This window comes from Balaenoptera musculus, chromosome 10, assembly GCF_009873245.2.
Source record: "Balaenoptera musculus isolate JJ_BM4_2016_0621 chromosome 10, mBalMus1.pri.v3, whole genome shotgun sequence".
Taxonomy (NCBI): domain Eukaryota; kingdom Metazoa; phylum Chordata; class Mammalia; order Artiodactyla; family Balaenopteridae; genus Balaenoptera; species Balaenoptera musculus.
The window spans coordinates 47,791,434-47,805,124 of NC_045794.1; the positions used below are offsets into that span (position 1 = coordinate 47,791,434).

At 32.9% G+C, this 13,691-nt stretch overlaps 1 protein-coding gene across 14 annotated transcripts in view; it reads left to right on the top strand.

Annotated features, from left to right (window-relative positions):
• The window catches only part of SLC16A7 (solute carrier family 16 member 7), a 169,965-nt gene that overhangs the window by 135,211 nt on the left and 21,063 nt on the right, over positions 1–13,691 (top strand). The window contains exon 1 of one of the 14 annotated variants that reach the window (XM_036866793.1): positions 12,437–12,948. The exons of the other annotated variants lie outside the window; for them this stretch is intronic. Within the exon in view, the coding sequence (XP_036722688.1) occupies positions 12,879–12,948 (70 nt within the window). The 5' untranslated portion in view covers positions 12,437–12,878. Of the gene's footprint in view, positions 1–12,436; positions 12,949–13,691 lie in introns of those variants that run through there. 14 annotated transcript variants of the gene reach the window in all.

Sequence of the window (13,691 nt, forward strand, 5' to 3'; positions counted from 1 at the left end):
ACTCACCTTATGCCTATATAAGAATAAACCAGTATCTACATATAGTTTAGGCATTCATGACATACGTTTTTCTTAATTTTTTGATATTTCTAGGCTATATGGTTCATCTGCAAGTTTTTTCAAATCATCCCAAATCTCCAAAAATTTTTTCAATATATTTATCAAAAAAAATCCACATATAAGTGGACCTGCACAATTCAAACCTGTTTTGTTCAAGCCAGTTCTATCAGCTAGAGACATATAACAATGAAATTATCATTTAATACAAGGATTCAAAGTATATATATCTCTATGGAAAAATAATACAATATATTTATAATTTTTTTCTAATTGTTTTCTAACTCAGTGTTCTAATGAGTTAAAACACTAGACTGTATCTTCCTATTCCCTGATCCCCACCACATACCTAGATCTTGTGATCTTACCCCCTTCTGTCTGGCTGAATGGCACAAATCCAGTAAGAAAAGAGGAACATAGAAGTAAAACATCATGAGTAAGAGGATGCAAGGTGCCTAGTTCACATTTTTTAAAGCAGATGATATCACCAAATAGGTTCAATCCATTCTCAGACTCTAACCCATCAGGTTAGTAATTCCTTCTCTCTAGGTCTGGCGTAGGAAAAGTGTAGATGGAGCTGTATAACTGAAAAGGGTGTAAGCAGAGGTGATCTTTGTGTAGGAAGGGGAAATAGAACTTATTTCTTTAACAATTGCAAAACTCTTTCCTATTCATTACCTCATTTGATTCTCCAAAGATCCTGTGAAGTAGTCTATAGACCATAGACCGTAGAAAGAACACTGAATTTCAGAGGCGCTGTAATTACCCTAAGTCACTAACTTACAAAGTTGATCTGAGATTTGATGATAAAGATTTCCTGATTTTTTTTAAAGCATTATATCAGAGTGATTGTGCTGTGTGCTATATTAATATACAGACTTCACTTTCCATCAGATACAGCATATCCATAAGTGTGTACCTTACAGTTAACTGATTTGGGGGCATCTATGTCTGAAAAATAAACACGTCTTCATTTGTTAGACTGCTTTAAAATAACACACTATTTTATGAGTATTTTTTTCATTTTGGGGTCTTGTTGCTATTTTTAAGGCTGTCAAATTTATTATGTAATTTGATATAAAAATATTCTTGGGTTAACGACCAGATTTTTCATGACTCTTTTGGATGGATTTTTTTCTATTTAAGGAATGACTTCTCTATTTTCTAAAAGTAGATATATTTTAATCCATTGTGTGATAATTACTGGCTATGAATATAATGACAAGCATGTAACTTGGAACTTTTATCCTTATTCAGAATGGTAAAACTAAGCAAACATCCTATCATAGTATTCATGATAAAGTGTAAAGAAGTATCTAGTACAGTACCTAAATTAAAATCTGTCTATCCATCTACCTACCTATCTGTAGAGTTCCACTTTTCATATGTGATTACATTCTTAGGAACATTAAAATAGTACCCTATTTTCTTATTAACCGAGTAAAATTCACTTCATATGTATGGGCTTTTTTCTTAATACCTTTTGGGCATAATTAGGGAATTATTAAATTATAAATTTCACTTATGTTCCATTGTTCCTGCACAAGTTATTAGACGAAGGAAAAAAATATCCAGACTCCAAAAAAGGGATACAGTTTTTTTTAAATAAATAGAAATCAACATCTCTCTAGAGACTTATGGATTTAAGACTCAACAAGAAATATTTTATTGGATAACTTTGGAATAAATTCAGAGGAAAACATATTAATTCAGTATGCTTTGATGTTCTGCCTATGAGTGATAGAACAATGGTCTGTTTAGGGGTGAATTATGCAAACACTGAAAGCTGTGTCTTTTCAGCAGAATTATTTTAGGTCAGTTCTTATAAACTTTTTGTTTCTTCAGTTGTAGTAGTTATTAGCATAACATTAAACCTAGCTATTATGTGTTTCTAATGAGATTGATTTGTGGATCAGAAATAGATGGCCTGTTGTTTTCAGTGGCCATAGAGAAACTAAATGTTTTTGTTAGTACCCTGGGATTTTTTTCACCTCCGTGGACCACATTAGTTTAAAAAAATCATAGATTATAGTAGCTAAGAAGTACACAGACAATATAACTCTGCTATTCCAAGAACAAGACAGTCCAAACTTAGGTTTTGTGAAACTAAAACTGTCTAATCTTGAGATTTTTATTTATATTGCAGACAAAAAACACTGGCATTTCTAGGAGTAAATCTAGATTTCATTGTTCCTGAAATATTGTATCTTTTGGAGGAAACTCTTTGAAAAAAAATATAAAAGCATCTTACTTTTCATATTTTACTAAGCATATGACCTTGTGGATATATCTCTAAGCCCTTAGGCCTTGCAAGGGACCCATGCAAGTGCAGGGCTCTGGAGCTTAAGCTGCTTTAGCTTTACAGTTAACCTACATTTGAAGTAGTAAAAAGATATGAATCAAGAAGTAGATTGGTTAATGGCTTCATTACCATTAGTTAAATATTTGATAACGTTGTACATGGATTCTCTTGTTAAATATTAAACCAAATGTATTTGTAACCAGCTAGTTCCCAATATTTCCAACGTTTAACTCCATTTGTAAGAAATTCAGATGTCTCTTGACAATATGATCTTTAATTGCAAGGATTACTACAAAAGATGCTTGTATTTGCAGGTAGAATATTTGAAACTTTTCTTGATCTCTACAGCCTTCATTCAGTGCAGCTTAGTCAGAGTGAATCCCAGGAACATGGAACTCTTCTTGTTAAATAATCTGTAGATAAGATTTAGGGTTTTTTGTTTTGTGTTGTTTTTTCTTTTCCTGTGTTAGAAACATTTGTGTCCTCTCAATGTCTAACAATAGGTCTGTAACTCTTCAAATATTTGGTTGATACATTTAGTACTTAAGTTCAACCTGGGGGATATACAGAGGCATTCTTTATTATTTGTAATGGAACATATAAAAATCTCACTGCATTTGTGATTCTCCCACTAGTAGCCTATCATAAAGATGTCAAGTTTGTTGCATCTGAGTCTATTTATTCAACCCTTCTACTTCCTTTACCTTTGTTTGGCTAACATAAATTATTTTATGTTTCTTTTTAACTAAGCAGCATAATAAATCTTAATATACAGTTTTATTTGAAGCATAGATTGCTCTCTAGAACACATACCATGAGTACCTGTGTGCATCAATGAACACCTGGTACTTGGCATTTCTAGTTAAGCAATAACTATTCAAGTGAACAATTCACATTCTTAGCAAGAAACAGAAGAAAATGCCGGATGCCGAGTCGTAATTCCTTGGAAATAACAATGCCAGAATGCCCAAGGAAACTCTGGGCAGCGCTATACATTTTCACATATTTCTCTATTTGTTCCCTTGGTGTCAGACCTCTAAACCAAATTCAGAGCATTTGCATGGTGTTGGGGCATAATTTCAATATTTACTCAAAGAGAAATTCTGAAGGTGGTCATTCTACGGAAAGAATAAGTAGGATGGGGCTTAGGCTTGTTGTGTTTGGTCTTACCAGTTTTGCTCACTATATTCTGCTAAGGGGCTTCTTTCTTTCATTCTTTGGGCCCTCACCATATCGCCCCCATATAGGATGGGTGGTACACTTTAGCTCTGGCTGAATTGTTTTCTAATATAAACTGACTCAAGCTAACACGTGAAGAAAGTTTACCAATCTACTGCTTTTTATGAACTGTGTCTAACTTTGGAGTCAAAGTTGCTCTGGCCTTAATTTTGGGGAAATTCCATAAATTGTGTATCTTAAGCCAGAATGCCATGGATAAATAAGGAGCCTTTCTCTTTACACCCTCTCTTAGAATTCATCATGGAAAGCTTTCTTATTAAGTTGTTTCATTCTACCTTGAATATCTAAATGGAATGTCTCAAGATAAATTCATAATTACATTTTCTTTATTATAATAGTATGTATATAGTATGACATTGACTGTGAATTGGATGTTAGGTTTTATAAAATTTTGAAAATCTGCATCTGAGCTTGTGTATTATTTCTATGTATGCTTAAAATTAGCCAGTGACCTTGCAAAATGTCCGTTAGACACATTCACTATCAAGCAACAATTCCCAGAGCTCAAACATGTCTAGAGGTTTTCTTAGAATTTTCTCTCTACTACAAATTATTGTACAAGGAAAGAATAGAAATAGTGACTTATTTCTGAAGCAACAATGGGATCTAAATACCAAAGGATTTGATGACCACTGTCATTCATTTAAATGAATGAATGAGCATAGGACCATGAAATGGTAAATTTTGCATTCTGTCTTTATTTGAACTTATATTTCTCTTACACTTCTGAAAATTATTTTTGTGTTTTTAAGTATTTCTAATCCCTTTTTGCTTTCTTTGCAAAAACATTGCATATAAATCTAAATTTTTTTTAAAAAATTTCTGGGATCCTAAGGCACTACTTGTTAACAGAATTATTCTTATTGGGCTTCATTATAATATTATTACAGCAAATGTGATCAAAATAAGATAATTATTAAACAAAAAGTAAACATTTAGTGGAAAGGTGTCTTTTAATGAAATAAATGGGCCTCCTATGTATCTCCAGATAAATATTCTTTGTTGCTAGCTAAGCAGATACAAGTTTTAGTCTCAATTACATTCCTTTTTTGTTTTGTTTCATTTCTAAAAAAGTAAGCACTGAGTAAATTGTTCACATAATAAAGTAAACAATAATGGAAATTATTTGATTTTAGCAATATCAGTCAGTTCTTTGAATTTGCCAAATGTCACATAATGGTTTACCATCAAAAATGTTTGTAATGATCTATTAGCTAGAAATTCAATTAAGTCTTCCCTTAATTTTATGAAAAACAGAGAATTGGAAAGCATCTCATTTACAAAAGGATTAATTTTCAGTCAATAAGTTTCTCAACTTCTGAGAAGTTTACCAAAAACATTTACCAACATTTACCAAATAATACATATCTACACTGCTTTTTATCATTTAGAGACAAATTTTTAATCCAATAAGCTTATGAAGGGTAGAGAAATTAAAATATACACCTTTTTCAATACAGTATTTGTAATTAAAAGTTTTGTCTGTCACATGTTTTAAGTCTATATTTGTGAAAATTTTGGAAATGCAGACTTAGCTCATTCAATGTGTGGGAAAATGATGCCCTCTAACTTAGTTAGCAAAGCCAGTCCCTACTCTCAAACTGATCAGCGAACTAAGATTTAATTTGTCCGAAAATGTCTGAATTGATTTTTAAATTCAAATAAATACTTTAATATGCTTTTGAGGATTATTGTAAAAGCACTGAAAATCAATATAGTATGCATCTTGTAAAAGTTAAGTCAAAATTAAAATGATAACATGAGCTCTAACATATTCATGTGTTTTTGCAAAGAGCTTAATAACAAGAACAAATCTATAGGCTGTTTCTGATACGTATTTTGAAATTATTCGGTGTAATATGCAAATAAGATTATTATTTATTTGTGAAGTAAGAATATGACAAAAGACACAATATTACTTTAGTAAATATGTATCTGAAAGTGTTTTAAGAATCAGGTGTAAACATTCAAAAATACCTTACTTTATATATACGTAATTATGAACAGATTGCAGTTTTCTCTAATTATTTGCTTATGTGTCTGAACCACTCTCATTTACTAAACTCAGTTCCTTTAGAATATGACCACCACCACCCTTTTAGTGTGAGGTAGGGTCATTTTACCCCCAGCAACTAAGGAAACTCTTAAAATGTCTAGCATGTAACCAGCGCTATCTATATTTGTTGACTGAATAAAGGAATTCCAGAACAAGTTACAAGAGCATAGGATTGTCAAACTTTATAAAGAAAGCTTAAAAATCACTTAGCCTAGTGATTTTCAACAATCATTCAATCAAGTGAACGGAACCCTGACAAATAAAAACACTTGCTTTTTCTGGGATTCTTGTAGATGTGAGAACCCACCTGTTTGAAGATAATATCCCCATGATTGCTTGAGCGCAGGTGGTTGATCACATGATAACTGGGGATATTCAGAGATATGCCCAAGGTTGTAAAACCACAACCAATTTTTTGTTACCTTACTAACCCACATTGCCATTTATTCATTTCTCCATTTGAAACGAGAATCTAGTCATCCACTACTTAGTTTCTCACAGAGCATCCCCCTCACTACCTTCCCAACAGAGTGATAAACATCTAATTTTTGATGAGCAATTAATTAATGGAGTCAATTCCTATTAACTTAAACAGGAAAGAACTGTGAATGTTCCAGAATCTAGGAATTCACTTGCATCTTTTCAAAGTTCTGTGCTTTTCTAGCATTCTTTCATAATCATGTTATTTTTTAATGCTACAAATGAAATTATGATAAATATGTAATGAATGATAACCGTTAAAACTAAAGTAGAAAGATCAACAGAAGGTAGAAAAGCTGATTTAACACTTTACCTAATAATGAAACTAAAGATTGCATATTTATTGTAGGAAACAATTTTTGATAAGTAATGTGCATTATTTTTTTAAGAAGTGTAAGTCACTCTGGTAGGCACCATAGCAATTAAACTTAAAAACTATTTCAAAACTAGATCCAAATTAGTCATATAAGAAATTTATAGTTTAACATATTTTAAATTATAGCTTTTATTAGTAACATATTTTAAAATTCTATTTGAAAATCTTGATTGAAAAAACATAAATGTCTAACCAACCTTCAGTTCTTAAGTCCCTCTACAATATTCTTAACATGTGGTCACATACTTCTGCTTGAACAGTTTAAGGCCAAGTAACTCCCTTTCAAATGATTGGAAATATCTTTCCTATACAAAAATCAACCTTCTCTAACTTTTGTCCTGTCTACTAACTCTCAATTGAAAGTCTTTCAGATAATGAAAGGAAGCTATTGTTTTTCCTAAATCATCCTTATCCAAGATATATACATTTTTTTCAACCATTCCTTATATAACATTATATCAAGTGTTCATGTGTGAAATAACTCTCCTCTTCAAATAATCCACTTCTATTTATCTAGCCCAGAGTATTTCAGTGGGGGCTTAATGGAATTTGGGTTTGGACAAGTCTTTGTGTTACGGATCTTGCACATTGCAGGAAGATTAACATCTCTGATCCCATCCATCAAACACAAAAAGTGCTCCAAATTCTAATGAAAACAGATGTGTTCTCTAACATTGCCAACTGTCCCCTACAAAGAATAGATTTTATCTCAGTTAAGAAGCTCTGATGGAAAAGAATATATATCAAAACCACAATGATATTATCTCACAACCCTTAGAATGTTTATTATCAAAAAGACAAGAAATAATAAATGCTTGTGAGAATGTGGAGAAAAGGGAACCCTTGTACACTGCTGGTGGGAATGTAAATTGTTATAGGCATTATGGAAAACAATATGGAAGTTCCTCAAAAAAATTAAAATGGAACTACCATATGATCCAGTAATCCCACTTTTGGGTACATATCTGAAGGAAATAAAATCACTATCTCAGAGATATCTGCACTCTCATGTTCATTGTATTATTCACAATAGCCAACCTAAGTGTCCATTAATGGATGAATAGATATAGAAAATGTGGCATATATATAAAATGGAATATTATCCAGCCCAAAAAAGAGGGAAATCCTGTCATGTGCAACAGCATGGATGAACCTGTAGGACATTATGCTTAGTGAAGTAAGCCAGGCATAGAAAGACAAATACTGCACGATCTCACTTATATGTGGAATCTGAAAAAGTTGAACTCATAGAAGCAGAGTGGAACGGGGGTTGCCAGGGGCTTAGGAGAATGGAGGAAATGAGACGTTGGTCAAGGGTACCAACTTTCCATTACAAGTTGAATAATTCTGGAGATCTAATATATCACATGGTGACTTAGTTAATAATAAGGTATTGTACACTTCAAATTTGCTAAGAGAGTAGATCTCAGGTGTTCTTACCACACACGCACACACACGCAAACGGTAACTATGTGAGGTGATGGGTATGTTAATTAGCTTGACTACGGTAATCATTTCACAATGCATACACATATCAAAACATGTTGTACACCTGAAATACATACAATTTTTAAAAATCACCCTGATAATGTGGGTGGGGTTTTCGTTTTTCTGTTTTGTTTTTGCTTTTGGTAGTCACAAGATCTCTGTTACTTCAAGTCAGCACAAGGATGTTGACCTGGGTGGGACTTGCCGATATTAATTGGTGGACCACAGAACACTTCCTATAATCTAGGTTAATATTAATCATTACCGTTCTCCTAATATATCTATTAGTCCTAAATTCAATCTGTATTTTCCATGTTGTGTGTTGGAATTTCATTAGAGATATGGTAATATGTCTTGAAAAGATTGATGTGCTATTGTCTGTATTTCTTTGACATGAATGCACAGAAAGAAATGATTTTAGCTTTAGTTGATAAACATGCTGGGTGATCATAGTTTCTTATTCTAGATTTTCATAAAAATTCCTTTAATAATCTATTCTAATCTGTTCTTAGAAACCCTCAGAATTTATGTCAAATTCATTAACCTATGAAAAACATACTTTTGTTTGTTTTGGAGAAGTGGATTTATATTTCCATTATTCTGCTTTTCTCTAACATATTCTCTGTTCTTTATACTTTAACACATTGATTTAATTACCTTATCAGCATCTATCCATGCTTAGAGATACTCCTTTTTCATATTTTTCCATAAAAATCTTAATTTTCTGAGATTTGATTCTCATGCCTATCAAGTATCTCAGGTGTTACACGTTTGCCCGTCTTGTCCCTTCTCTGGGTTACTATTCACGACTCTAGTTTTAACTTCCTCAGCTGTATTGTCACTCTTCTCTTGAGTTTCCATTTCTACTCCAAAAGTCCACACTTGGCTTCTATTTTAGTGATCTTAAACTTATTTTGTATTTGCCTAATTTCTCCCTTTTCTGTATCAAATGATTAATATACTTCTCAATCTAAACTCATATTTCTAGATGTTTACAGTTACTCCTTTGTTTTTTATATTATTTCCTACATTCTGTATAGGATTTTAAAAAGATTTTTTAAAATCAAAATACACTACAAATACCTTTCTCTTTTCCTGGAGTATTGTGATGTTTGCTTCTGAAAACCAGTGCTTGCATCTCATATATCCAGTTAATTCTCTTTCTGCGTGTCTTCACTGCAGGTGCTGTTGCTACAAGTAGCATATGGTATTTTCTGGAGCTTGTTGAGTCCTCATTCAGAACATACACAGTTTATTTGTTAAAAATGGGGTTTTTTCATTCATTCATTTACACTTGCTTTGTGAACACTAATATAGCTGGCTCTGCCCATAGAGGTTCTAGATGATGCCAAAAGATATAAAATGTCTTAATGTAGCTTTTTTGGATAATATTGTTTCTGGATTAACAGCAAAGTTACATAGATTAGAAAGTATATGTCCCACAATTAATTATAAATAATGAGATTTCAAAGACCATTCTTAACCTTTTAAAAAATTGTATTGTGAATTAAGTGTGTGTGAGAGTGTGTGTCTGTGTGTGCATGTGAAGATAGTTTGTATAAAGAGGTTAATATAAGCCAAACACAAAGACAATGTCATATTTTATTTAAATCTCCATGAAGTTCAGAACACCAATAAACCCTTGTCAACTTAAAACTCTCATTTAATTTATGAATGTGTGTAATGCAATAAATTTGCATGCCACTTATTTCAAGAAACCTGTAAAACAAGCTGTCAAACAAAATACCCAATTCTTCAAAGTAAAATTGAATAACAGCTTCTCAGTTGGACATGTGATTGAACCAAACATTTTTGTTCTAATTATTCTTGGTATTTCCAAATCTATCCTTCATTATACCACAATATTTAAGGAAAAATCATCTATTTTACTACAGGTTTATCTGCTGGGATGCTTTCAAGGTAAATACTCAACAGCCTTCCACACTAACTAAACACATTACCTCATTTAATAAGAATTTTAAATATAGGGTAACCATAGAATGGCATCATTCGGGTTCCAAGTCCACTGTGATGCTCTTGGAACTGTTAGCTTCTGTGTTTCAGCTTTTTCTTCAGGCCAGCTCTCTTTCTGTTCACAGGACAGACGGCTGTTGTGGTTCAAGGCAATGTATGCAAATGGGACAACATTTAGGGATTCCTTGGTAACTCTTTTTAAGCAAAGGAAAACTGTTCCCAGAAATTGCTAATACATTTCCACTTATTGGCCAGAACTGTGTCCTAAACCCAGCCCTAACACAGTCCGTGGAGAAGGGAATGAGATTGCCATGATTGGCTGTCTTAGTAAATCAGGAGTGACTCCCACCTCAATACAGAGTTTAATTCTCTGAGCACATGGCTGCACAGTAAAAAGCAGATTCCTGGAAGGAATCAATGTTCTCCCAAAAGGGGAAGTAGGAGAAAATAGAAGCACCATCAATAACAAAGAGTGTTAGCCAAGGGAGGGCTCATTTAAATATCAGTTATGAATTCTCTGATGATGACTATTTATACTCTGGAATAAGTAGAGAATACTAACTGTTATTACTCCATGGAACTTTATAGCATGCTAGAACTTATATAAAATGTGCACAAAGAATACTTGGAGCACTTTCTTTTGGTACTATGTCCCTTGGATTGACAGCACACACACCCACACACAAATATACCTGTTTCTACACTGTATACACAAATACTGTAGTAGATAGTGGCAGGGCTGTTGGAGCAGATGGGTCTCATACCTTTAGTTAGGAATTTTGATTGCTTAAAACTGGTCATTACTCATAAACCAAGGCACTTTTGAAGAGAAGACTTAAGATGAATGGAGATCATACACACATCTCTAAAATGACCTTTAACCTGGCGTATGTGCTGTATTTTTGTTTCCTATGTGATTTAGGTAAAAAGAGAAAGGATATAGATTAAATATGCCCTTTTAAATCTTGTCTGCTATGATAAATCCTGACATCATACCCATGTAGTGATGGTGGCATCATATGAAAATCCTAGATGAACTTAGAAAACAGTTTAATCTAATTAAATTAAATTTAAAAATTACTATCTACTATGTGAAATATATTTATCCTATGACTAAATAAATTATAACTGAGTAATATTACACCCCTGCCCTCCAAGAGCTGAAATTCTAGTGATTAATACAAATATGCAAATAAATATACCACAAGGTAGAATATCAATACTATCTTTTAAAAGGGATAGGAACAAAGTAGTATAGCAATTAAAAGGTTAGGGATTACATTAGACAGATGGGCTCATAGAATGCATTATGGCAGTGTTATTTAAAACTAATTTTGAAGAATAGAGGGAGGGAAAAAATATAAAATGTCATAGGACTTTACACAATATCCTATGCACAATAAGAGTTATGAGGGAAAAATATCCATGAGCAGAAATGTATTTTAGCATCCTTTGGAAATGGCCATATTGCTTATTAGTTGCCTAAAACAGATGTGAATCTTCAATTTACAAATTGTATTTTCCTGACTGGCTAATGAAAATATATACATATATATATATTTTGAAGATACATTCTGAATTACATATTCATATTTCAAAATCCTATTGAGATTAAACTATTCCAACATTTAATTAAGTATAAAAAATTGGAAACATGTCAGAATCACTTTAAATGTTCTACAGTTAGATCACACTGAGGTAATTCTTTGAAACTAAGTAAACTTTCAAGCTTTAGAGGAAAAGAAGGTATTTAGTAGATGTTAAATACTAAATGCTCATGTTCAAACCAGCATTTGGTAATGGGAATGGACCTATCATTACTGTCTTATAGTACTTGTGATTCACTTCCCAAATGTTAGACCTGGGGTCTCACAGAGGTATGAAACCAAATCAGGATTCAGTTAGGAAGAAGAAAGAGGGCATGACCCTTGGGTAGGTAACCGACAGTTACTGCAATACAGTCTTATTTTTTCTGTATTCCTAAATATTATTCCAAAGAGTAAGGAATGTGAAGAATAAAATTTGTGAAATGTGGTATTAAATGTAAATTTTTATTTTAAAGAATGAGCTTTTTACATGTAAAAAAGATTTAATCATTCCTCCCAGGAAAATAAAAAATAAAAATGACATTTTACAGGAGTGTACATAGCTGGCATAGGCAATTACAGCACAGTGCTTGAGCAATCCTTAAAAACTGCTACTTTGCACCTCAGTTTCCTTATATAAAAAATGGGAATGAAGTAATGGTAGCAATTTTTAGAGGGGTTGTAAGGATTAAATGTGATTTTATATATAAAGACCTTAGACACATGCCTTGTCCTCAAGAAATGTTATTTTTATTATTATGTAGCCATTGTGCCAGCCTTAAGTGAGAGTGTCTTTCTGGTTGAGAATAATGTAACCTATAAACACAAAGGAAGTGCTTAGCATTTCTGTCCTTGGGCATGGAAAATTAAAATGATCACTTTCAAATCCTTTGATTCGTACTAAAAGATTTTGATAAGATGTCAGTGTGCCGCTTTCCCCAGCCCATCCCCATACAAGTAGCATCTTCCTTTCTAAACAGCTGTGACGATGTCAGGTTGCAGCAATCTGTGGTTGAATGAATATGGAAATGGAGGAGTCCATATAGAGAGAGGAAAGGATGAGGAAACACAAAAATAACTATCTTTTCGTTTAAAGATAAAAATTCAAGAACTTTTCTCAAAACCAGGCCAATGGCAGAACAAGCATTCAGATACATGAAAAAAGACAGATATTTAATATAAAAGATATGAGAAATGAGCTTTAGATGTAAAAGTGTTTTTTTAAATTACCTGTAGTCTCTCATTGAAGTTTGGTAGTTTCATCTACTGGAATGGTGAGAAGTCTCTCTGAGGAGATGATATAACTGCAGAGACCTGGCTATGAGAAGAATAAAACATTTACGTATAAGGGGGGAGAACATTCCAAACAAAGGGAACAGCAAATACAAAGGTGAGTTTGAAGACCACCTCAGGCTCCAGGACCCTCTGTCCCTCTATTGCAACTAGCATGTTAATCAACCCCTTTCTTGATTTCTACAACAACTCAAACCATTCATTCAAAACCTTTGTGTGCCATCTTATACACTTAAATACTCGTTGAATGTTGAGTGAATATACGATGAGTGTCTTCACCTGACATAAAGATTCATCTTGTGTAGAACTGGCTGAGCTCTAGTCAATCAAACTGGGACAATTATCACTGAGCAACGTGCTCCTTGAAGATGATTTACCTGTGTAACATTTTTATCTTCATCCTTTGTATAAGCAGATGCAATAGCTGCTTCCTAATTATCAGGGACTCTCCCCTCATGTTTTTCACTGACCCCGAATGAAAGAAGATCACATGGAGAGAGAAACCAGGTGGATTTTCAGTCCCAGCTTCAGTGCAGGGATAAACCTCAGGCATATGAACAAGTAGTGAATGAAGAGGATCCCACCCTCTGTCCAAATTAAAATAGGAACAGTTTTTTAATTCCAAAAATCTCTTTGAAAAATATTTCAAATTTAGAAAGCCTCTGTTAGTAAGAAAAACACTGTTATAGTAAACACAGATAAATTTCTGTAATTGCAAACAACTTTGTCCCAGTCCTGCACTAGTGCTTTTTGTCATTTGACTTGACAGGATACCACATATACAAATTTGAAATAAAGCAAATGAAAAATAAATTATAGCAGTTTATCATTTCTTCTGTT